This window comes from Molothrus ater, chromosome 4, assembly GCF_012460135.2.
Source record: "Molothrus ater isolate BHLD 08-10-18 breed brown headed cowbird chromosome 4, BPBGC_Mater_1.1, whole genome shotgun sequence".
Classification (NCBI taxonomy): Eukaryota; Metazoa; Chordata; class Aves; order Passeriformes; family Icteridae; genus Molothrus; species Molothrus ater.
This window is the reverse complement of record NC_050481.2, coordinates 10,939,194-10,965,114: the sequence shown is the minus strand read 5'-3', so window position 1 is coordinate 10,965,114 and position 25,921 is coordinate 10,939,194. Positions and strand designations below refer to the sequence as shown.

At 46.9% G+C, this 25,921-nt stretch overlaps 1 protein-coding gene across 2 annotated transcripts; it reads right to left on the bottom strand.

The window, feature by feature from the left end:
- Window positions 1–501: 501 nt before the first annotated feature.
- MOB1B (MOB kinase activator 1B) lies at window positions 502–25,344 on the bottom strand. 2 transcript variants are annotated; one of them, XM_036381633.2, is made up of 6 exons: window positions 25,267–25,344; window positions 10,752–10,918; window positions 7,217–7,310; window positions 6,044–6,177; window positions 4,786–4,949; window positions 502–4,502 (listed from the first exon to the last, which is right to left on the bottom strand). In XM_036381633.2, the coding sequence occupies exons 1-6, from the start codon at window positions 25,278–25,280 to the stop codon at window positions 4,425–4,427; spliced, it is 651 nt and encodes a 216-aa protein (XP_036237526.1). In that variant the 5' UTR covers window positions 25,281–25,344; the 3' UTR covers window positions 502–4,424. The 2 variants fall into 2 exon arrangements, with proteins under 2 accessions (XP_036237526.1, XP_036237527.1); XM_036381634.2 differs by lacking the exon at window positions 25,267–25,344 and adding an exon at window positions 22,294–22,311.
- Between the last annotated feature and the right edge of the window lie 577 nt (window positions 25,345–25,921).

The following is a 25,921-nucleotide window of genomic DNA, read 5'->3' as shown; positions in this document are numbered from 1 at the left end:
TTTATAAGACTCTTCTTATTGGCTACAGCTGCAGCCTGTTAAGTCAGGCCTGCTCCTAATCTTTAATAATTAACCCAGCTGCAACCCTTTAGGGGATAAGATTACTTTCTATACTACCTTTATTTACTTATCCCCCTACATCCCTACACATGGCAGGGGCTGGAATGGGATGGGCTCTAAGGTCCCTTCCAAACCAAACCAATGTGGAATTCTATCAAAGCCTAAAACCTCCCAAAGAGACACCGAACCCAAGGAAAACCAAGGTAAATGGGGAAAAAATCCTGAGCCAAAGGGGATGGGCACCAGCAGTGAGGCAGTTATGGCCCTGTGCTGCTGAGCAGGGCCAAAAGTGGAGTCTGCTGCACCTCCTGTGGCACCAGCCAGCCGACAGCACCCTTGGGTGTGTCCTGATCACATGTGTCCAATACAGAGGGGAGGGGAAAAATCTATTTACAAGGAGGAGACCCTTGAGGAGCAAGTCCAAGAAGGAAATAAAGACAGTCATGGTCAAACATAGCTATTTATTTTCTCTTATAAACAGCCTTCAGTTTCTTATTGAAAAAAAAAAAAAAACCCTAGGATTTAAATATTTTGCCCCATCACATACAACCATCTGTATACATTATTTACAACTCTCAAATAAACACGGTGCGGGCTTTCAGACATTCAACTTATTCTTTTTGAATCAGAAGCTGTTTTTGTTCAGAACTGAAATCTCCATCAGTGACTACAAACTGAAGCGGTATTGGCACAGTTAGCTCACAGTAAGGGTTCTCTCCTTGCATTTTACACATTACACTGAGTTTTGTCCCATGTTTCAGGATTCTCAAGGAGGAGGAAAGGTTAGTGTCGCTTTCGGAATTAACCTCTCTTTTTTTTTACCTTCAAAAACGGCCTTTTACTGAAGCCTTGTTCATTTTTACTCAAACCTCGTTGGTTTTCATGGAAACCTTTTTATTGCATCCTTCTCTCTCTCCCAGGGCATGTGCCCCTGCACTACACAAGCACAGCATTCCCAAGCAGTCCAACAGCCACGACAACAAACGTCCCCTCCGCGACACGGCTCGGAAAAATTGTCCCCAAATTGCAAACGTACAAAAATAATGAGTATAGTTCAGTGGCTATAAAAAATTAATCTCCCCTAAAAATACAATATTCTATGAACAATCTGGGGAATCGGCTCTCCCGACAAAATAAGGTAACTGGGTATTTTCCTAGGCTGCAAACTGAACCTGGCAAGAGGAAACCGTAAGAAAAGCAGGGAAAGAAGGAGGTTTAACACTGAAAATCACCAAAGTTAGTCTCGTGTTAAAAGAGAAGATATCCAGGAAAAAAGGATGGGCATCCATAAAACTGCCAGTGGTTTCAGGAGTGAGGGGTTGGAAAAGAGACAACTGCTACCAGCAGTGAAGGAAACGAGATCTGGCGCAGAAGGGAATACTTGAGTGGGGAAAAAAATCAAGGAATCTCTGCTGGTGCTGCAGCTCCTCAACTAATCCAACCTAAAGGGGAGTTATGTACAGGAACAGCACTCTGGCAGGCAGGAGAGGAGGAGGAGAGGGCAGCAAGGAAAAACACAGCTGTCCATAAGGATGTGTTTATAGCAGAACTGTGTCTGGTGACCCAGGAGAAAGGAAGAGGGGTGAGAAATAGAAAGGAACAATCTGAAAGGTAAGTTGAGTCCATAGCAGCAAATAGGTGTCCTTACCTGGTTACTGAGGGTCAGGGACACTGGGAGAGGGCTCAGTTCCCAAGGACTGAGTACGGGCACTGCTCCTCTCCATCTCCACAGAAAAGCAGAAGTTCAAAGCTCTACATTGCATAGTAAGCAGGAAAAGAAACTGGATACTTGCAGATGGGCTGCCTGCCCCTCAGAACCTCTTTTGTCCCCTCAGCCACCTGCAGCAGCAGAAGGCGGTGGCTTGGCTCCTCTTTGCTGGAGTAACTTGTATCCCTGACTGGGACTGGAAAGACTTGGACACACATCCCATATCCATCCACCCCTGGCTGGCTCCCTGGGCTCGGCCCTTCGCCCCTGCCCAGCTCCAGGGAGGAGCCACCACCCAAAGCCCCGACAAGATGCAATGTGCTGGGAGCAGCAGAGCACCACAAAGCACAGGAACTGGGGACCCCACCAGACTGGAGGGCCTGAGGCAGCACTGGCAGCACAGCCTGGGTTCAACCCTGCTGGCACTTTCTGCTCCCTGTGACCAAAGCTGGGAGGTTTTGTGCCCGAGCGCTCCTCACCCCTAAAAGTCCAAAGTGGAGGCCTGGAGCAGAGCAGGGTTTGCCTCTCTGGGGTTTATTTGGAGGGGCAGGGGGTGGCCCCCCCTTTTCCTCCCATAAATGCACTATTTTATAAACACATTCACTCGATCCAGGTTCCTTTGAGTGGCATTTCCATGTGCCCTTACTCCAAGAGCATAAACACACATCAACTTCTGGTCCCACAGCTTTCAGAAGCCAAACAACAATGAAAAGCTGCAAAAAGAAACAGCATGGGGACCTAAATCCCCACCATTGCAAACACGTCCTCAATGATGTTATTTTCAAGTGTTGTGGAATTAAACTATGTGTTCATACAGCTGTCAGGCAAATCATGATCTCCAAGCTTTTATTACGGGCCTAGAAACTATTCAGTCAAAGACTTTCTACTGCCAGATACTGAATTAAAAAAACACACTATCCACCTAGGACTCATTTTGATACATTCCAATTCTGATGGGCTGAACTGCAGCAGATGCCTCTGGATTTCTAGAACTGGCTGTTCAAAAGAAAAAAACTGCAACAACAACAACAACAACAACTAAGCCCTCCTAGGGCACAAGCGCACCAAGAACATGAACCCCTGCACTGCTGTGTCCACACAAGTCCTCATTTCTACACCTTCATCCTTTCTGCTGCTTGCTGGCACAGGACACCAAACCAAGGAGCCACCCTGAAATGGGAGGCATCCCCTGTTCAGCACCTGGGAGCTCCTGCCTTGCTCGCTCTGTGTCCAAATGGAGCACGTTGGATTTGGGAGATGGGTGGCTCTGCTGCTGTCGTGCGGATGGTGGCACTGGAAGAGCCAGAAGATCAGGATCCCTCACTGGGGCCCAGCAGCTCCCAAGTGAGTCACTTCTGTGCTCAGCTCTTCCCTGCTGCCCGTGCCAATGGCCACTCACCTCTCCTGCAGGCTCCTGCATGCCAGCTCCAACTTTACTCAGTATTTTTGGTCGAGCCAAGGCGTGCAAAACAGAAGCTCAACTTCTCCGCCATGTGCTCACCTTGGCCTCCCTCCCCTGCTCCTGCTGCTTTTCCCAACAGCTGGAGCTCCCTCAAGATGAGCAGTGGTTTTAAACAGGGGAGAACACCATCACAGTAACAAGACTCCAAAGCAGCCCCAGGAATTATCTCCCCTCCAAGACACATTTCCTCTAACAGCAAACACTGGCCACCAGAGCCCCTCCTCAGAGCCAGGCTTTGCATTCCTAACTTAAAAACACCTTTCCAGCAGTTATTTTTCAAGCCAGGTTTTCCTTATTATTATTACTACTATCCCAGTGCAATTTTTTCTAGGGAATATTTTCCCTAATTGTATTTGTGCAAACTACCTGTTCATTTGGCAACTGCTAGGGGAACTTAACAAGCTGGCTGACCCAACTGATGCTCTCCTGCTAAGAAAATAAAAGCAACTGTGCCAAGTGCCATAGCACAGGCATGGAACTGCTTGCTAAGCACAAGGCCTGTGTAATTTTGACACCACCTTCACTGTTTCGCTTTAGCGAGCACTTTGCTTTTCTTCCTAAGAAGTAATCTAGCTTTGAAAAATTCTATATTCATCTCTAAAAAAATAAGACAAGTATTTGTATTAAAAGCTGGAGATCATTGATTTCAGCAAGTTATGGCTTTTTTTTTTTTTCCTAGTGTAAGCATAGATATATATTTTTAAAACAAGTTTCAGTAAGTGTCTGGGTGTTAGTACATATTTTCTGTTTCCAGCAATGTTCAGTATTGTATGTGCTTTGCACCTCAGAAGTGAGTCTGCCAAGGCACTTAGAGAATGTAAGCAAGTCTTCCAGGGACTTCATGAGAATGGGCTACCACTGACACAACACAAGAACCCATCCACCAGCAGAGTCAATCCCCCAACCAAGCACGTTTCCTTAATAAACACTCAGCACCTGCTAGAAATTCCACAATGAATAACAACAGTAAAATAATATTAATAATAAAAAAAAAAGCTATTTACCACATATCACTAACAGAGAAAAGATTTCCCCTAATAAAAGCACAGAAAAGTAGATCTCAGCTGTCACTGGTAACAGCACAGGGGGGTTGGTTTGTTTTTTTTTAAAAAAAAAAAAACAAAACAATTAACAAAAAACAAACACCACACGCTCGCTTAAAGAAACAAGTGACTCCAAGAAGTCCTCTTCCTTTTATCTGTCCTTGGAGGTGAGTTTTTCAATCAGTTCTTGAAGTGGTGCAAGTTCTCTTCTATCAATAAGGTTGAATTCCTGGAACAGGGATGAGGAGAAAGACACAGAGAATTCTGTGGGTACAGCTGAGGTGAGAAGCCTCATTTAGCCAGAGCTCATCTGGTACTCAGCCCCCCAAGCCCAAGCTCGGCCACTGCATCCTCCCCTGCCCATCTGCCACTCGCTGACCCCAAGTGTTCCACTGCCTGAAGCTTTTTCTCCCTCTTAAAGGAAGGGAACCTAAGAAGATGCTGATTTTTTTGCACAAGGAAAGGGGGATAATGTAGCTTGGAAGGGAGAACACTGTTTGCCATGTCCTTACCTGAACAAAGAATATAAAGTGCTTGAAAGAAGTGTTAAGGTGTGCCTCCTCCTGCAGCTGGATCACTGGGTCGAAGTGCTGGTGGTAGATGTGGGCATAAACTCTGAACAGACGCTTGAGAATTGTCTTGGCCACTGACATGAAGTTCTTTGGGAATGGTACGCCTGGGGAGAAGGAAACAGAGGGCTTATTCTCCAACTGCCATGTTTGTCTGCTGTGAAAGCCACTACAGGCCAGGGCAGATGGAATCAGTTCCAACAGCAGACCTTTGTCACTGCACAGGTTTTACTGAAATTGGCTGTAAAATGGCAGGTGGCTGCTGGGAGCCATGAACTCTTCAGCTGTCACTTCCCCAGGCTAAAAAAAGATCTGTATCAACCCTCTGAAAAGAGGAAACCTGCCTAGCTGCTCCTCACCTACCAGTCTCCCCAGTCAGCTTAGCTCTCTGGCAGCCTGTCCCAAAGTCCTGCCCAAAGGCCAGAGGCTCTGGATGCTCTGGGGCCAGTCAGGACCTCACCAGAGCTTGCAGGTCCCACCATCAATGTTCTCATGTTCCTGCTGCAGCCTGCCCTGCACACATGCACATGGTATTTCCTCCTCTGCCTGCTGCAGCACACGGGAAGTTCATACTTAGCTGCTTAGTGGCCTCTGAATCTCTCCCTGAAGGCACAGTTTGTCTAAAGAAGCTCAATGAAAATGTGTCAAAAGCCTCAGAAACTATTTACAAAGTTAAGGCAACTAAAGGATCCCCCCTGTTATCCTTCCCAAACTGTTGCTTGGTCATTATTTCCCTCCTGCTTTTCAGAAGAAAGCCTCTTTAAAACATCTATTTTTTATCTTCACTTCAAGAAAACCAAGCAAAAATAAATCAACTTAAGATCAAAGCTGCAATTCAGCTTCTTTGGAGATAAGGCCTGAAAGTTTGTCACGACAACCAGATATCCCTTCTGTGACAAAAAGCTGCCAGTTACTGGTTAGAAGGGTCTGAGACCCTCTGATGTTATTTCTAAACAAAATGAATAAAACACCAGATATACTTCCTGCACCCCGAACTGTGACAGGTGTTTATTAGGAGCACTAACAGATGGGTCAGAGTTCATGCATTACAACACACCTTCAAAGATAAGTGTGTGCAGACAGATAATGTAACCTCCCAAACGTGCCCCACACACCAAGCACTGAGGAGACCTTTCACCCCTGGAGTGTCCCTGTGCAGGTGTAACCTGAGTGCCCTGCTCTGCTGCAGTTACCCACTCACCTATTTTGGAAGGAAAGAGCGTTTCATCATCCAGCTGGTCCTGGACCCAGGTCATCAGGTAATCGATGTACTTGGGTGCAGAGCACTTGATGGGCTTCTTGATGTTGGTGCCATCTGCCCAGTGGTACTCATACCTAGGGTGAGACAAGGTGGCCTTGAGCACCAGGGAGCCACTCCTGATGGGCCTGCACATGGTGCATCACCTTGGAAAGATGGTGCTGAAAAACCCCAGCACACACAACACGGGGAGTGTGACAACACCAGCTCCTGGGTGAACCACAGGGTTTGTATGCTACAGATCACACATGTGGTTTTATGCAAAGTTTAGCTGATAAATCTGTCCTCTCAATTTGTTTAGCAAATTCAGTTTTGTCAGAACAACTGCTGGGAGAATATTTTCACCATAAACAAATTTGATGAGGGATTATGAAGGTGCTGCTCACAACAGGACAAAAAAACCCCCATTTTTCTAACAGCAACAAATCACAGGGTCTGAAAGCATTTTAAAACTGTATGTAAGAAAACATGCAAAAATCCCAGACACACCAAATGGACCATGTGTCTGGATTTATGAAAAAGCTGGATTTCTCACCACCCAGTACTGCCCTAGTACCAAGATTTAAGTGGTATTCATGTAGGAAAATGATCAACACTTAGCTGAGATGCCAGGATTTTGCTCTGGTGCCAGAGCAAAACAACAAACCAAATTAGAGTAGGAAAAAGCAGAAACACTGGATGTCTCAACAAAAGCATAAGCAAAAATCCAAGAAGGGCACAGGGATTCTTAGTCAGGCATCTACTATTTCTACAGTGCCTACGAGGAACATTTTGGTAAGCCCCAATGGAATGCCTGCATATAAAACCTTTAAATCTTCATTTAAGAAGCTCTCATTAATGTTTCAGAAAAATAAAAAAGGGGAAAAATAATTTTGATAATTGATTTACTTCCCAGGTTAAAGGAAAAAAATAAACACCAAACAAATATGAACACAGACCAAAAAATATCAACTTGTTATTTCCCACCCACTTAACAGACATTCAAATCCTTCTTCTCTTTCACAACATCCTTGCCACCCAACCCTGGCACTCCTCTCAGCTGGTCTCAAGCTTTTAAATGAAAAATCATCTCAAAAAGTGCCCCCAGTCACCAGTGTGTGAGAAAAACATTCTTACTTGGGGCCAGCAGACATGACAGGGCAGCTCTCCTCCGTGCAGAAGTCCGTGATGGTTCCATAGAGCATGTTGATCTGGTTGAAGAAGTCAACAGCTGGAAAGCATGGAAACCACCTGTTAGCACTCTGCAGCACAAGATTCCTACAGCCCAGGCTGTAAAGCACAGCTTCTGAAATGGTTTTTGGGAAAAAACTCCGTTGTTGTTGCTTTTTTAAGATCCATTATAAAAGAGATGCAGAATGCAACCACCGACTTTCTGGAATAGCCTCCAGCAAGAACTATCTAATTTGTTCACTGCAGCAAAATCTTCAGTTGGAAGAAGAAAAATAAAGGAGAAAACCTAGTCATTTCCTTTCCTGAAAGTTTGGTGCATTTTATTACAATCCCAAATTCTACTGACAAGTGTGGAATCCAAGAAAGATTTTCAGCATAAACTTTCCAACTAGAGAGAGCAGGTACTCGTTAGGTGACAGTGCCTTCCCTCAGGCTTTGTATTCCCAAGGCCCACCTTTCCCAAGAACATCTCATACAATCCCCAGACTGCTTCAGGTGGGAAGGGAATTTAAGGACCATCCAGTTCCACCCCTGCCATGGGCAGGGACACCTCCTGCTATCTCAGATGGCTCCAAGCCCTGTCCAACCTGGCCTTGGACACTTCCAGGGATGGGGCAGCCACAGCTTCTCTGGACAACCCATGCCAGGGCCTCAGCACCCTCACAGGGAATGATTTCCTCCTAATAGCCCATTTAACCCTGCAGTTATAGTTACTCTTTCAGTTAATTACTCCAAACTCTTAGAGAAGAAGGCTCTTTTTCATTCTGTCACAAAGAACTGTTGTATTGCAGACATCTTTTATGGAAAATCCTTTCCTTAGGATTTTTTCCTCCTGAGCAGCTGAGAGGCCTCAAGAACAAAATGTAAACAATGGTTATCTGCTGCTGTGGAATGCAACAGGTAGATCTGTGATTGGTCTCATGGAGTTGTTTCTAATTAATGGCCAATCAAAGTCAGCTAGCTTGGACTCTCCGTCCGAGACAGAAGCTTTTGTTATCATTCCTTCCTATTCTAGTCTTAGCTGGCCTTCTGATGAAATCCTTTCTTCTATTCTTTTAGTATAGTTTTAATGTAATATTGGTATATGATCCCAGTATTACCGGGTGGAATGTGCCTGGGCTCGACTGACCCTTGCTGCTTGACCAAAGGCGGCAGCTGTGGTGTTTCACCTAAGAGACACCTTTGGCTGGCTGGATGTTGCAGCTGGCACTTGGAACAGGCCCAGGCATGCAGGAACTCAGTTTTACCTCTGGTGGAAAGGCTTCAGGTGATGGTGAAGGGAAAAGGAGATGGATTCTGCCAGAGGGTTTAATCCAGAGTTTTATTCCAGGGTCACAGATCTCTGAATCTTGTAACAGCTACAACAGAATCCCAACCGCGTGGTCGCCATGTCTTTTAAGCCCCGGGGAGAGGGGGAGGGATGGGACAGGTGCGCCACCAACCAGGTAGGAGGGGGGAAGGCTCAGGGGACAAGTGACACCTGGATAGGCCAATGAACCCACGGCTGAGAAGCATGCTTTGAACTTGCCAATCAGACGATGCCCTTGCTGGAATGTTAAGATTGACGGACAGCACTTAGCAAGGGGGCAAGGGGGAAGGGGAGGGAGAAGGTATTGGCACACCTGAGCGACTGGGATAGCTGAAACAGGATATTGCATCACACTGCAACATCGTAATATATATCATAAAATAATAAATCAAGCCTTCTGAAACAGAGAGTCAAATCCTCGCCTCTTCCCCAATCCGAAAACCCCTGCGAACACCGTCACACTGTGGTCACTGCAATCAGCTTCTAAAACCCACTTTATCTGCAGGTATTTTTTCAGAGGATAAAGAGCCAAGATTAGGGCAAATGTCACTGGAGCAAGTCACAGCTACTGCTCCGCAGATGCAGGACACCAGCCCTGGCTTCTCCAGTGCCCACAGGAACTGTTAATTAAGTTTCCATTCCCTGCTCCCAGCAGAAACCACAGCCCACTGCTTGCTTTGAGGCAAGCATGTTCAGAAAACCCACACAGGCTCCCACAGAATGTCTGATTATGGCAAATTCCACACATGGAAGTCTCAAAATCCACAGGCCCATCAAGTCATTCCCTAAGACACCAGTCAGGCTGAGAGCAGAGCAAGAAGCAGCAGCAGGGCAGAGCACGTTTGTTTTTGGCTCTCAGGGTCAAGAAGGGAAAAAGTGATGACTTGAAGTGACACATTTTGTCTCCTGATGAGACCTCTCTGTGAGAAGGGGCTCACAGCTACTGCTGGAGCTTGGTGTGGTGCAGGGATGCTGAGGGAAGGGAGCCCCTCACCAGCTCACTAATTACACTAATTGCACTCCAGCTAGTTCAGCAGTCAAGTCACTCAGGAAGGGAAGAAACTGCTGCCATGCAGGAAAGCAGACACACAGAGTGCAGGAACCACGAAAAGGGAAGGATGCCAGCAATACATGAGGCATCTTGAGCAATGCTTACTCACACAAGTGGGCTGGCTTCTTTCTCTAGCCTAGTTTTGCAATGCAGTCTGAATTAACTTTTGCAAAGGATGCTGTCAGCAATTCCAGCCTGCCCTGGACGTAGTGGCAACTGGAGCACCAGAGCACTGCTGACTGCATGACTGGTTGGGAACAGGAAGGTGAGAGTCAGTGGGACAGTTTCACTTCCCAAACATCTCAAAGAGCAGGAAGAAAAAAGGCAGAACCACAGAAACAATTGGAGGACATTTAAATCAAGCAATAATTTCTACTGCAGTGCACAATCAATCCTGTACCACCACTGGAGCACATCAAGCCTGAGAGGCAAAAGATGAGCAAACATCCAGACAGGGCACAGAGCTTGTGGCAGCCAAAAGTGCACAGCGCAAAGGGAGACTCCATTCTTTAGGAGCAGAGGGCAAAATCCATACAGCAGGGAGAGGGAGGAGGAGGAAACAAGGTCAAGCAATCAGAAAACACTAATTTAGGCATCATTGTTTGGCCCGAAAGCACAGAGTTTGGACAAACAGCTTTAGAGGAAGTTAAAAGAATGACATCAGAGACTTACCAGAGCAAAGGCTCAAAACTTGGTAGGAACTAAAGGAACTAACTTCAAGAAAATAACAGACCCCATCAGAATCACAGAACCATTCAGGCTGGAATAAGACCTCTGAGATCATCAAGTCCAACCTGTGGTTGATCCCCACTTTCTGACAGCCATGTCTAGCTGTCCCCTGGACATCTCCAGGGATGGGGACTCCAACACCTCCAATGCTTGACAACACTTTCCATGAAGGAATTCTTCTGGATGTCCAGCCTGAACCTTGAGGCTGCTTCCAGTCACCCTGCCCCTGCTCCCTGGGAGCAAAGCCCCACCTGGCTGCACCCTCCTGTCAGGAAGTTGTAGAAAGCAAGGTCCCCCAATTCCCCTTTTCTCCAGGAACAGACAGGGACACACAGCTGTCCTGCCCCAAGTGTCAGCCCACTTCCAACATGAAGAAAAGGCCAGTGACTCACTGTTAACTGCCACCCATTCATTGAGGTCCTCCCCCTCTGGAAGCATCACGGCCATGCGCAGGTTGCCGCTCCCCAGCGTGGCCTCAGCATGTTTGAGCAGCTCGTACTGGTGAGACCCCTCAGGAATATTCTTCTTTGGTTTGAAGGTCTTGGAAGAGCGACTGCCACTGCAAGAGAGAAGGGAAATCTTTAGAGACCTTTTGGAACAGGAAGCAAAAAGGAAACAAGCACACCAGTCCCGGGTAAGGACAGGATTAACATTAAATACTTTACCCACTCATGTATTTTCACGTTGCAACAGGGTATTAACCAACAACTGGGATGCTCAACTAGCAGAGATTCTGACTTGTTTTAAACCATTTTCTGACCTAATCACTTCCTTACCTAAAATTTTGTTTGAAAGAACGTGGACTGGCTTAGGAAAAACGTTTATAGACATTTGAATTTTAAACCATGGCAGCGAGCCTGGAGGGCACACAAGCCCCTAACATGTCAGAAATATGACATGTAGAATTAAATATTTGCAGGGAAGTGTCAAATGAGTCAGTATATTTCTGAGTATTTTCGTGTATGAGCTGAGAGAAGAGTTCTGTCAGAATGGGCAAACTGAGCTCTGAATTCCAAAGCAAGTGGAAAGCTGTGAAACCCACACAGCAGAATTCTCATCACAAACACTATCCAGATCTCATTCCTTGATATAAAAACTTGGCCAAATGTTTCACCATCTCTCTAAGGACCAAACAGAATTTTTTACTGGTGGGGTGCAAGGGCCATCTCTCTTTATTCAAGGTCCTGGCACAGGATGCCCAGAGAAGCTGTGCCTGCCCCTGGATGCCTGGAAGTGTCCAAGGCCAGGCTGGAGGGGGTTTGGAGCAACCTGGGCTAGGGGAAGGTGTCCCTGTGCCTGGCAGGGGTTTGGAACAAGATGGGCTTTGAGGTCACTTCTAACACAAACCATCCTGGGATTCTGTTCCATGCTCTGGGCTCCAAAGGAACAGCAGCATCCTCCCCTTCCCACAGGCCTCTGAAGCAATCCTGGCTCCTGGGTGCTGTGAAGAAGGGCTTGGCTGGACTTCCAGGGATCCTGGGATGGTAGAGCTGCACAGCCATGAGCATTGCCATAGACACCCCAGCAAGAGCAACACAGCCTGCAGCTAAATGCAACCAGGAGCCAGAAGGACAAGGAGGGAATGTCCTGCTCCCATCTGTTCTGTTACAGGACACTTCCAGCTGCTCCTAGGCATCTGCACCTCACCCTGAGCCAGGATACCAGACACAAATCCTGATTTAAATAATTGCCTCCTAGTGGGAGTGAGAAGCTTCTGTGGCTCAGGGAGTTGCTGTCACCTCCCACCCCTCCAGCCATCTGCATCTGGTGCCAGGCCAGACTCAAACCAGCTCTGAACAAAGAAGAAACTAACAAAAACCCCAAATCTCTTGACTGACTACTTTACTTAAACCAATTATTGTCTTTTCAGGAACAAAGCCACTTCAGAGGCACTTGGCCAACATGAGGAGTGAAAATACAACCTAAAACATCTGGAGAGCAGAAGAGACTGGATCACTATCTTTCCACATGTGTCAGCATAAGCAGAAGGAACCCAGCACGAGCTAAATACAACCTGGAAAAGGTTATGAAATAACTAACCCAAGCAATTATTGTTTGTATTTTAGCCCTGAAGAGTAAGCCCAACAAAGGGAGGAGGGTTTGGGAGTAGGGCACAAAGAAAGCATGGTGAAGGAATTCCCTAGGTTAGTAGTTTGTTCTGAGACACTCTGGGTAGGAATTCACTGTACCCACCCCAGCCTGTGAGTCTGCCAGCCAACAAACCAAGTCACTGCAGATCTGCTGAATACCGTGCACAGATCCACAGCTGAGGAAGCAGAAAATGCAACATGTTGGAAAAAGCTTTAGGTAGCATTTAATCCCTGCTCCCCCCTTCCCAGAAACAGGGGGATTCTTGCCATAAGCTGCCAAAGGCTGTGACAACAGAATGAAGTACTGCTCTAAGGGAGCCCTTCCATCTTTGCCTCCAACACCTTTCTGATCCCTGCTTCTTCAATGCAGCACAGGCACCCTAAGCCAGCAGGAAACGGTCTCACAGGCAAGGCAGGCAGGCATCCAAAAGGAAAAGCCATTAGGATAACTGCAGCCTGGTAGTTGTTGCGTGCTATGGAAATATCTGCAATTTTGGCAATAAATTATCAGAATTTCATGCATTTATGCAGTTCACCCACTCCCTGAGACACAGCTCAGGGACACCCTAATGCAGCCTCCATCTTGACAGGATGTGGTTTTTCTTGGAAAGTTTGGTTAAAAATATTGCATTACTAAACAGTACTCCAATTACCTTATTAGTCCAGAAGCTCTCCTATTATTTAACAAGAAAAAAAATTACTTTTTCCTATTATGCCAATCTGTTTGACATGACAGATTCAGAAAGTTGTCTTGATCCAGATCTATTTCCTCAACCTCTTGAGCAATCAGTGAAAAAAGTTTAAAGAGTTCTGCCTGTTGGCCAACAATACACACAATCATCCACGCCTGGGTCACGTGTGACATTCTATTTTCAGTTACATTCCATCATGGAATCAGCCAACTCGGTCAGGGTTTTCAAATGCTTTAGGACAGTAGGCAGCACCTGCCTTTTCTTGTTAAAAGTCTCTGAGCTCTTCTTCATATTAACACTAAAGTGAGAGGGGACAGAGAAACCGGTGAAGATGCCATTTTCCTTGGACATAAGGAGGCTATGAAACATGGAGCAGGTTGCACCATCCCCACAACGTGCCACAGCCAATTTGCAGCCTCTCAAGGAGAGGGGACTTCTCAAGGTATTCCAAGGATGCTTTGCTCCCTTCCCTGCCGCATGCACTGCTCCTACCAAGTGATTTCTCCCCTGTATTCCTGCAGGGATCTGCAGCCCCAGCAGTGCCAGCTGCAGCTGAGCCCAGCACTGAATGAGGAGCTGTGGCTGAGGCTGCGTGCAGGGCTGGCAAGCCCTTCCCACCAGCAGGAGCCCACGCAGCCACGTCACCAGCGAGAACACATTTCCTCCAAAGCTGCCACTTGAGCCACTCATCTGCTGGGGGGGGGGGGGGCTTTGTGATGCACCTTCTGCAGGCTGCTCTGTCTCAGGATGGTAAGAGGATGTTTCCAGAACAAAGGCAAAATGTGGTGTTCTGCTCACCCCACACTGCCTCAAACAGCTCATCTCAGCTTCAAAGGCAGCACTGGCAGATGTTCTGTGCTCAAAGCACCTTAAATACCCAGTCTCAGCTCTTGATAAACTTGCCAGTAACTGCTCCCAGGAGAAGCCCTTGGGCTGCCCTAGCTTAAACCTCCTCACTCCCAACCATTTGTCCACAGACCCCTTCAGAAGGGATTTTTAACCATTTCCACCAAGTCTGCCACAGATTTGGGGAAACCTGAATTAAACCAGGTAAGTTTAGGTTATTTATTCATAAAAGCTACCCCTTCACAGCTTGCTCTCAGCACGGAACTGTGCAGTGGCAGCATTTTCAGCACACATCTGCCACCTACATTCCTCTAATTGCTCCTTAATGCTGAGGGCCCCTTCCTTGGGGTAAGGAGTGAGCGACTAACTCCTGGAAGCACAGCTGTACCACTCAGTGCCTCCCCAAAGCCATCACCACCACGGCCAGGCTGAAATAAACCCTTCAAAGTACTTGGAAAAGCTCAACAGATCCTCAAAAAACTCAACTCAAAACCGTGCACAGAACATTCACACAAGGCATGGAAACTTCTATTTTAACTCCTGCTTTTTCATCTCCAAGCACCTTCAGAAGCATCAATTAATCCTCCTAAAGTCCCTTTGAAGTAGGGATCATTAGTGTCTCATTACACAGGGAAACTGAGGCAGCAACACACTGCCACAGGCTAACCAGTGAGTTTATCAGAGAAGCCCCCAAGTTTTAGCTGTGCACTTCTTTGTCTCCCTTCTCCCACTGTGCCTCTTTTTAAACATAGAAACACTCCAAGACAAGACCCAAATTCCAGAAAAGCAAACATTTCCAGCCTTTAAACAATAATACAGGCCTTCAAATGATAACATCCTGCTAAGAATAGAAACATCAGAGTGAGAGCAGTTTGTTTCCACCAGCCAACACGTCAACATAGAAACTAAAATAAAAGCTCGAGCTACTTTTTGACAATGCATCAATAGCTGCAGCCTTTAAACATCTTTTCCCTATGAGAATCACAGCATCAGAAGGACAGCAGGTAAAATTAAGCTGAACATGTTCAAAATCTGCACTGATGAGATTGAACTTGAGCACTTCTATTTATAAAACTGAATAGTCACAACATTTCTGTTCTGAAGAGAGATGGTGTGAGGGCAAAGCATTGCTTCCTTCAGTTCTTACAACACCAAAAAGTCAGCTTTTTCCAATCCAATTCCCATTCACTGCAGGAAGCCTGTCTAAGTCCAGCCACTTGAATCTGCAGGTAACAAAAGCAAGGCAAGAATTCAGGATGCATTCCATGCAGCAGCTCTGGAAAGCAGCTAGGAGCTGCCAACTCTTTACACAACACAGTTGCTCTCCCAGAGGGTCAGGCAATGGTTTGAAAGCAATTCCAGGCCTAGAGCTTTGTTTTGGTTAAGGAGGAATCATTGGCACCAAACTGAAAAACTTCCCCAGACACATGGTCATTCCTATAGGAACAGAACACATGGGGCTCATTGTTTATTAGCTACACCACAGAGTAACTTTAATTTTCTGGAGGTTTTTGAACCTGAAGATGCTTCTCAAAAGGGGTATGGTATTTCCTCCTTCCACTGGAGTACTGACAGGGAAATCAGTGTTTCCATGAAATTTTTCATTCTCTACACATCAAGGTGGGGACTGAAATCTGGCCTCCCCTTCTAGGGAAAAAAGCTGTCTTCAAAGACTGGGCAGGATGGCAGATGAAAAAGGCACAAGCTCATGAACAGCTCTTAAAAAACACAGGTCCCACTATACACAAGACCTGACACGTTAAAAGAGCAGCCGTTTATCAGATGATTCACATGCAGGAAAGAGAAAGTTATTTAAGGTAGCCCTAAGGAACAGTTTTGCTTTTGCTTGCCGCAGCCACCACCCCTCAGTGTCAAACCCTTACACATCCACATTCTTAAAATGCCTTTTTTTTCTGCTGTACGCACACAGTTTAGAGCCAGTGACTTCGAGCCAATGTGGGATTGGTCCAGCACAACTTTTACATGCACCAGAACACCCTTGAAGGGAAACCTCTGCTGGCTGAGCTGTGAGCAGGGGACAAGCTCAGCGTGTTTGGAGGGCGGTGGCTCTACTGTGCCCTGTGCCCTCACTCCCCCTGCAGCAGCACATTGTGCCAAATCCACAAGGATGTTAGGTGGCCACAGCCTGTTTTCCAGCCAAGCCAGGCACCTACACTTCCCTCTGCCTCCCTTTTCTGTCTGCAGGCTGACAAAGTGCCTGTAAACAAGGGGGAGGTGTTGTGCTACAGCACTGGTGTGTGCTACAACTCCACCCAATGGTGTTCCTGCTGTTTACCCACTTGGATGCAACCCTTCTCCCAAGCAACCATAATTCCCAGTGCAAGGAACAAGCAAGCATCCAGAACCCCATCCCATGACCGGGAAATCATCATCAGTTTGCTATGCTTACAACCAAAATAAATTCCCTTGTTTAATTTACAACACATTCATTTAATACACTTTCATCTCCTGGAAAACCCTCAAAATAAACAAAGCAAGTCACAGTTGCCCTCCCTGGATACTACCAGAGCCCTGTCTGTGCACTCCAAACACAATTAAACTACTCCCAATGGCTGCGGAAGTGACTCAAACTCTCCTGCCCTGTTCCCTGCAGGACTAACAGAGAGGGGCAGGCCAGAGCCACAAACAGCAGTGTCCATCACAGAAATGCCTGGATCCAGGTTCTCCAGGCAATCGTGCCCTCCTGACTTGCAGGGACAGGCAAGCAGACAAGGGGACAGCACAGGAACTGGAACATGTCCGTGGCACTAAACCTGCAGCCTCCCAAAACTGTGGATGCCATTGCACTGCCACTCCCAAATCTCCCACAGACTTTTTCCCAGAGCTCTAAGACCACCAAACTTGAAACACATTTTCACCCCAATTAGCAACAAAGAAGCTTGCAGCAGAGACCCAAGTGTGCACATTCTCCTCCTCCTGACAGCCATTTGAAATCCTGTGGCATCAGAGGAATCAAGATTATCCCAAACATTTTGTTGCACACTCCCAGGAATCCACTGACTACCCTGAGGTAAACACAACACTGTCTTCACCCACAAAACTTCAAGCTTACTACAAACAGACTTGATCTTTTTAAGAAAGGTGAGCACTAGTCTTTGCTGTTCTGTTGGATCCTTTCAATCAGACTGAGGTTCCTCATCTATTTCAATATTAACATTTACTGTGTACATACACACACACACCCCTCGTGGCAGCATAAGGAACAATCCAAACTAGATATATTTCTTCTAGTATCCTGATATTCACATAGTATTTGCTTAATAGCATGGGCTGCTGGAGCTTTGAAGAAGGCAAACATGAAGTACTCCTTCTCCAACTCTTGTTTTATCCTGCGAGATGGAGTTGACTATTTTGGACATTTCAGCCCCTGATTAAGCTCCCTGCAAGCTAAACAGCACAATTTCCCCACTAATGTTCCCCTCCTTTCTCAGGGGTCCCTTATTTCTGTAAATTAGCATCAGCTCCCTTGAAAGGGAGGGCACAGCATGAACTCCAGCTCAAGTCAGAACTTCACCCAGTAACATTTCCAAGTTTAGTTTCCACAAAGGTTCAATCCTCTTTACTGCAGCAATCTACCTAATATACCATTCAGTGGGCAAAACCACTTTTTTATTTTTTAAAATCTACCCTTCCCTGTATATAAAACTGAGCAACTCATCAAAGAACCATAACAAAATATGTGCGATACCAGTGATTACCTTACTCCAGCACTTCCATGTGATGAGCAGGGAGCAGCATCCCACACCAAAGGTGTCTGCTGCACCCCACAGCCAGCTGCTGCTCCTGCCTGGCAGATTTCCTGAGGTTCAGATGAATTATCTGTCTGCCCATGACTAACACAACACCCTCTGCGTCCCAAGCTGCTGCTAACAGTCACACCCTGTAAATACATTTACAAGTAGGAAGCAGAGCTTTGCAGAAAGCCATCCACAGCCCGCTGAGGGTGATAAATTGCAGTAATAAAAGCTTGGCTCTAGCATCAAATTAGATGATGTAGATCCTTACTTGTGCACCAAATATAGTGCTTGGAGAACATGCCTCAGAACATGGATGGCTTCCCAAAATGCTGATCATTGCTTTTGGAAACCGATGCTTAATGAATGACTAAAGCAAATCTAGTCATGCAACCTAAGAAATCCCATCAGGGCATTTCTAAAGGAACAAAAAAAAAAAAAAAAAGGCTTCACTCAAGAGTTTAAGACAGTCTTCAATGCCTTTAAACACAATAAAAAGAACTATCTCTTAATGTGCTTAGGGAATAGGCAGTTAAAGGAGAAATTTAACTAAATTTCATGGAGAAAGAGTCACTACCCATTTGCAAAAGGCTGCCCTTTACTGTAACCCCCACACAAAACAGGCTGAGGACAGGAACGTGGCAAAGGACAAATACTCGGCAACTTCCCAACAGAAAATCTCCAACAGAGACAGAAGGTCACACTTAGACTTGGATTTATAGGCAAAATGGAGTCTGCATCCAGGAACTAACACTCACTAGAGGCAAGAAATAACACAGAGAACAACAGGAAGAAGGAATGGGCAGGAGGCAGCAGTGAATAATCTAACAGCTTTCCAAAAATACACTGCATTATCTCACCCCCAAGTATTTCTTACACAACCCTCACATTTAATAAAATCCTGTATGTGCCATGGGTAACTATCTTCAGGAAAATTTGCTTATCTCTTCCAAAGTATCTTACCAGGATACCCCCCCACCCCCACCCCGGTCTGAAGCATCTGAGAGGGAATGACTGCTCCTACATAGACAAGAGCACATTTCTTTTGAAGTTATTTAAGCTTAAGCATTTGACAGTTGAGCCCAAAGTAAGCTGAACTGTTCTATGAATTTAAATATTCACACTTTTCCTCTTTTATTTTTCGCACTCCCATTGCGGCAAGGAATTTTAAGAAGAGCTGTCAACCACAAAAGTTAGTAATGGGACATTAGAGATGCTGTTTTTCCTAAAAGGTACATCTCAGCATTTGAAAAAGCAGTATTTTGTGGCCATAAAGTAAAAGACAGAATAACACCATTCTGATTCCTGGATCCAGAACACTGAGCAAGTCCCTAAAACAATTAATCCATTCAAGCAAAACCAGGCCTGTGCTACTGAAGGTGGGAAAAACACAATTGAAGTACCAGCTACTGAAACAAAATACAGGTTATTTCATTAAGCTCAAAATAGAGAACCCACTCAATCATTATTTGGGTTGAAATTATTTCCATATCAAAACTCAGTGGTCTCAATTTCCAGCAAAAGAGGAATTTACCAAAGTTTACCTAAGCTCATTTGTTCCCTTAGTCATAAAGAAAGGAATTAGACTTGTGATAAAGACGACAAATCCAGGCGTTATGAGCCCTTATCTGCAAGATGTTCTCCTTCAAGTGGGGAAGGGATTAAGATTTTGTACGTCAGCATCTCAAGGACACAAGCAATTAACTCCACAGGCAAGTGACCACACTGAAAGATGAAGTGGTGCAAGGACAGACGACAACAAAAAAACCCAAGCAAACCTCAACTAAAACTCAAGTGGAACATCATGAGCTAGATCTCTTCAGGTATGTAAGAACACAAAAAGGAATGGATTCCTGCCAAAGATCAGCTGTGAACTGGACAAGGAAGAGAAGAGAGGGTGAGCAATGTAAAAGTGTCCTCACACACCAGAAAAAAAGCCAGAAACAAAGTTGGGACAAGAAGCTAAGGTCACAGTTGGATTTCAGGAGGGAAAAAAAAAGACCCAAGAAGAGTGAGTGAATTCGCTTCCACGGGCTGCTTTTATAAGCACCGAAGTACATTTGCAAGGCAAAAACTACTGTTACCTTGATGAATGCTCAGGGTGGGACTGACACACAAAATTACCATCTCCTCCCCATGAACTGACTGACTGCTGACTCAGGCTACGGATTTGAAATGGGAAGCCAAGCCCTGAAGCAAACAGAGATGCACCACGCTTCGTACCTAAGCTCACTAAGAAATTACAAGTTATTTCAAACTTATTTTCCAGGAACCAATTGAAGCTGCATGGATACATGCAAATCCTCATCTCTCATTCCCTTCTTGCACATCCCCTCCCCAAAATATCTACCCAAGCAGCAGTGCCTTGGGAAAGCATCTGGAAGAGATCTGTGTACACATATGACAAAGCAAAGCACTGGATTCTCAGAATACCACGTCATGACACGTAAAGGCTGGAGGAATTTTTTCAAGTCTGTGAAAAGTAATTGTTATACTTAAAACAGATTAAAAAGCAGCTGAATTTAGGACCCACAGGCTCCCTGTGTATTTAAAAGGAGTAGAAAAACCCAAAAAAAGAACAAAAGCCAAACAGCCAGTTCATTGTAGCTCAGCTCCAATAGGAAGTGGCTTAGTTTACAAATGTTAAAAGCATCACAAAGTACATCCTGCGGTTTATTTAGGCTGATTTGTGGGTCACAGGCTTATTGATAGCTCTGGCAGCAAGATCTGCCTTACCGCTTATGAGGGAAGACTTTAAGTGGCCAAATTTAATGCAGTTATTTACTTCTCCAAGAAAAACAAACAGCTTCACTCTGTCAGCCTCTTGCTACCCTCCAGCCACCACACTGCCTGGGGGACAAATGCTTCCAATATTTTATCCTTTTTCAAACTGGATAAAAAAGACTATGTATGTGTCAGGACAGCATCAGGTGGAATTGTGGCCACAAAGAGGCCCTAAATCCAAAGCCCTGTCTGCAAAGTAAAAGGTGACAAAGGCATTTGATAAAGATGAAAATCCCAGCCACTCTCCAGCACATAAATCACCCCCAAAACCTCGTTCCACCGCTCCTCCTTGCAAACAACTAATAGCATTGGCTCATTTACACAAAGAGGGAAGGACAAACAAGGGAAAACAATCGTGGCATAAAAGCAAACAATTAGGAAGCAATTAAGACCGGACATCACTGCACTGTAGTAAACACAACTTTCACACAGAACAATGCCTTTCTTCCTAAGCTATTTTTTCCATTACAAACAAATCTTTCTATCTGAGAAGGAGCTATCTAACAACATTTAGAAGAGACAATCACTCACTTCACCTACTACGTGTTGCCAAAACACAGCAGCAGGGGCAAACGTTGTTTTTCCAAGTGCCAGGCCAAGTGCAGACATCTCCCAGCCCGAACTGGTCTGCACAGCTCTGTGACTCCGAGGCAGACTCAGTCTTGCAGAAATAAAAGCCAGGCAGCAGCTTCCTCGCTCTCTGCCTCCGAGCTCACTGATAAGGCAGCAGCACTCCATTATGTGACACCCTAAACCCCACGTTTTACTTGGCTGTAAGCTGATTGTCACAGCTGATTCCGTTTAAACCCCACCGCTATGGAATACTTCTGCTTTCCTCGAAACTCAAAATTACTGCTACCAAGGCTTAAAAAAAAATATTTGGGAAACCGGCAATAGCTTTACAGTTCTCTCTCCAATTTATTTGTGGGAAAACTCGAGAGACTTCCGAATCCTGGTACTTAAAAAAACAAAACAAACAAACAAAGAAAAACAAGCAAAACCACCAGGAACTGGACACAGCACTAATGGCAGCAGTCAAGCAGCTGATTTTATGTTAACACATCCCTGTGTGGAGACCTTCTGCCCTGATCCCATTGTAGCCTTACAATCCTCAAGATAAAACTGAAGTAAACAAATACATTGAAACACAGAGGGGGAAATACCTGGATGTCCCCTGTATTTCCCATTCCCAGTCTGCAAATGCCTACACGCTGATTTTTCCATGAGCAAATTCCAGTCTAGAAGTGCCTACCGGTCCTCTGGGCAAGTCCTTGATGGAGAGGAGATAAACACCTCTCCCAAAGTACGGAAGGAGCACTCACAAAGCACTCTGCTGCTACACTGCTCCCGTTGGACAAGAAGCAGCTACCTGGCACCCTGGGAAGCTGAGGAAGGGACAAAAAACAAACAGCCCTAATGTTCTCCAAGAGCAGCAGCCTGAGGAATTGGGAAGGCTCCACCATCTCAAAACAAACCCCAGAGCTCTGATTTTGGTATTTATCTCCAAGAGATGTCAGGGGGAAAAAAGGTATTACCTTACTACACCTTCTGCACATATATTTACACACAAAGTATGGTTTCAATTAAAATAAAAACAAAAAAACAACAAACCATGTGGAGCATCAGAAGCAGCTGCCAGGCTCCACTGTGCTGTAGAACAAGGCAGTGAAGGAAGAGCACATCTTGCCCCAGTTTGGTTTACAAGTTAACTTGGCCTTCACTCAGCAAAACACGTGCCCCCAACAACAGCCACTCATTCCCACTCACCTTCAGCAGCTCCTCGTCCTTCCAAGGCTGATCAGGCAACAACTACTTAAATCAATCTCTTGATTAAAAAACCCTGTGCTGGAAACCTCAGGGAGGGATTCACTAATCCAAAGATAGGGGCTCTGTGGGGTTTTTTAAAAGAAAAGACAATTTCAGAACTACAATAATAAATCTGAAACTTTTCCTTTTATAAATAAATGGTTTTCATCTAGTTTCCTTTTTTATGTAAGTCTTGCCAGCAGAGGATAACACAAGCATGTTACCATATGGCACGCCCAACAGAACTATCTTTAATTTTTTTTCCTTGGAGATGTAAGCTAAAGTACCTGCAACTCTGCTGTAATTTCCTTTTAGAGAGAACTCACCAAGCAGAGGTTTTTTGGAACTGGATATATTTTCTAGTCCAAGTCCCATTTTTAATTTATTTTTAAAGACTCGGGATAACTTATTCAACTGCTGGAGAGGTTTACAAAGTCTTTTCAGAAAGGAAGAAACAGATCAGAAAGAGAAAACCAAGGCTCTGAAAATAACAACTGCTGTCAAACCCCAGTTGTATTAATTCAGTGACTTGCCTCACAAGACAGTCTTTTTATAGTGTTCCCCATAAGCAGAGAAGACAATGGCTCCCCTTGATTTTATTCCCCCCCCCCCCCCCCATGTAGCTTTATATATCACTGGCCCTAGCAACAGGGAAGAATAGGCAGGGATTTGTCAGCGGACAAGGGGGCCCCACGCACGCAGCGTTATCCCAGCACAATCCCCCTGTTCTTGGACAGCAGGGAAGCCTGTGGGAGAGCGCAGCTTTTAGCACCGTGCTGGGTGTCACACTGACAGGCTGCAGCCCGGAGCCTGACAAGAAACCTGTGCCACAGGTTCGCTGACACACAGGAAACCTCGCTGCTGCACAAGGACGATCCAATCCTCACAGCCAGCCCCAAACTGTGATCAGCCCACTGAAGGGGACAGCAGTGCCACCGAGGCAGGGAACAAACACTGCTGGCACCTCCTCACCAGTGACAAAGGGGTGAAAAAGTACTGAGAAAGACTATGCTACAAGTATCATGCAAAAAACACCGGCGGGGCAGTTTGCAGCTCAAAATTCTAGCTGGCATTATTAATAAAGCTGCAGACATCCACGTGCTATCTTGGAGTAACTCTTATCAAGCCAAAACTTCAGTCTGACAAAAGGTCATGCTAACTTTCCGGATCCCTAAAAAAAATGCCAACCAATGAAAAAAAAAAAACCCACCAAAACTCCATGTCAGCATCACAGAAAATTTCCCTGGTCACCTCGAGGCCTAGCAGGCATATTTTCAACTTTTTTTTTTAACCCATTTCTAGATTGCAAATGAGCAAATTAGGTGCCATCAACAGCAGTCTGTCAACAACAGCTGAGGCAAATTTGCCAACATTTCTAGCTTTGCCATGCACTAACTCCAGTCTCCATTTCTATGTTTCATCCACGAGGATAACTTGGAACAATGGAGGAGGGGGTAAAGGTTTGCTATCCTAGGTTTCAGAAAACAGGGTCTGAAAAAAGAAGAAACCATCTCATTATTGCCTGTGGCAGAGGGTGGAGGGTTTCATGCTTTTCCATTCCCAGTTAGCCAAATGCCACGGAGAGAGAGGCTCTCTAATTTGCAAATCAGACTCCCAGGACACTCGAAATCCTGTCCCCCCCTTCTCCATCCACCGTGGCAGCTGAGAATTACGAAGGAGAGGGACAGCTGGGCTCCTCATTAGGAGCACGGCGCCTCCATGCACGGACAATCTGCACCTACCTCCCGTCGGTGCCTCCCGGAATCCCTCCGGGAGCACAACAGACCAGCGGGATGGGGACGGCAGAGTTAAAAGATAAACACAAGGGAGGGACTGAGGAGGAAGCCAGCGCCAGGGTTATTTGTCTCCATGAGAACACAACTTACTAGGGCACTCCAGCTCTGAGATAAAGTCTCCTCTCTAAGCCCAGGCCACGTTTACATCTGCTGGTTATCAATGTAAGCCTCTAAGATCAGGCAACTACTCCGGCAGCAGTCCCAGAGAAGCAGGAGTGTGCGGGAACACTCAGCGGGGACAAGGCCCTAATGGAGCTTGGCTCTTCCGGGGTGCCTTTTTCGCCCGCCTCGATCGCCCTTCTTTCCCTAGAGCGCATCTTCGCCTTAATTAATAGGTCACTGAACCGGTTTATGTTAATTGTCACAAGTACCTCGTCTTTGTTTCCAAGGGGAGGGACCAAAGTTCATTCGGTTCTTGCCCACGAAGCAAAATTTCAAGAAGTGGGGCTCTGCTCGCACCTGTGTCGCCCCCGACTCCCGAGGGAGCTTTTTCCCTTTTTCCTGCCGCAGTAAAGCCCGGCCAGGTCCCGACCGGGACTCCCCCAGCCCGGGAGCCCGACCCGCCCCATCACCTGCACCGGAGCTCACTTCCACACGCTAGCTCCCGACCCAGGTGCGCCACACCATGCTACGGCACCAACCTCTGCCCGACAGAAACGAGAAACCCGCATCAAAATATCATAAAACCTCGGGGAGACCGCTGGGGTGGGTGTTTGGCCCCAACCCCGCTCTCGCCTACCCAGCGACACCCCTCCGCCGCGGAGGTGCCCGGGGCTGGTGATCCGTGGCTGTTTTCAAACTCGTATCCGTAAGGGGAAGCCGCACGGGAAGGGGAAGCCCGGCTCGCTCGCTCGCTCGCCCGCCCTCCAAACGCCCTCACGGCGCGGCGGCGGCAGCCCCGCCGCTCCCTGCCTGCTGCTCCCGGGGCCGCCGGGGGGCCGGGGCACAAAGGGAGAGAGCGGGGAGCGGACGGAGCGGGCGCCAGGCCGGCGGGGAGCGGCGGGCAGCGGAGCGAGCAAGAGGGCGGGCGGCGGCCGCGGCCGCTCAGCGGGCTGTGCTGCCCTGCCCTATCCTATCCTGCCCGACGAGACGGCGCAGAGCAAGAGGAAAGGACCCCCCACACGCCGCGGGTACTCACAACAAGAAGCTCATGGCGATGGCGGAAGAGGGGGACCGGCGGCTGCCTGGGCTCGGCGCGGCTCGGCTCCCAATGGCAGCAGCGGCGACGGAGGGCGGGCGGGTGCGGGGAGAGCGCCGCGGGGCGGGGACACGGCCCGCCCGGCCGCCATCGCCCCCAGCGGCCCCCGCGCCGCCGCCGCTTCCTCCCTCACAGCTGCGGGGCTGCGGTATGGCTGCGCTTCTCTCGGAGCCGTGGGGCTCCCCGCCAGGAGTCCTTTCATGGCCCCAGATACGGGCGTCCCCTCACAGCCATGCGGCCGTGCCGGCCCCTCAGAGGAGCCCATGTGAGTGCCCCCAGACACCTCCATGGAAACGAGCACCCCCTGCCCCTCCAGAGGCCCCCTTCTCCCCTCAGGACAAAGGGGGCCAGGTACCAGCCCACAGGTCACCACCACCACCACTACCAGAAAAAGAACAAAAAAGTATTAACGGCGTTTCTGCCCTCCTCATCGAACTGTTTTTTAGCAAAACGTGACAAAAGGTATTGTACTATTTCTTAATATTTGTCAGCAATTTCTAACTGGGCTGGTGAGGGTAAGCAGTGGGCAAAGGAGGGATACCCCTCAGGTGACACTATGGGTGGCTGAGGTAAAAAAAAATAAACTTCTGAGGTA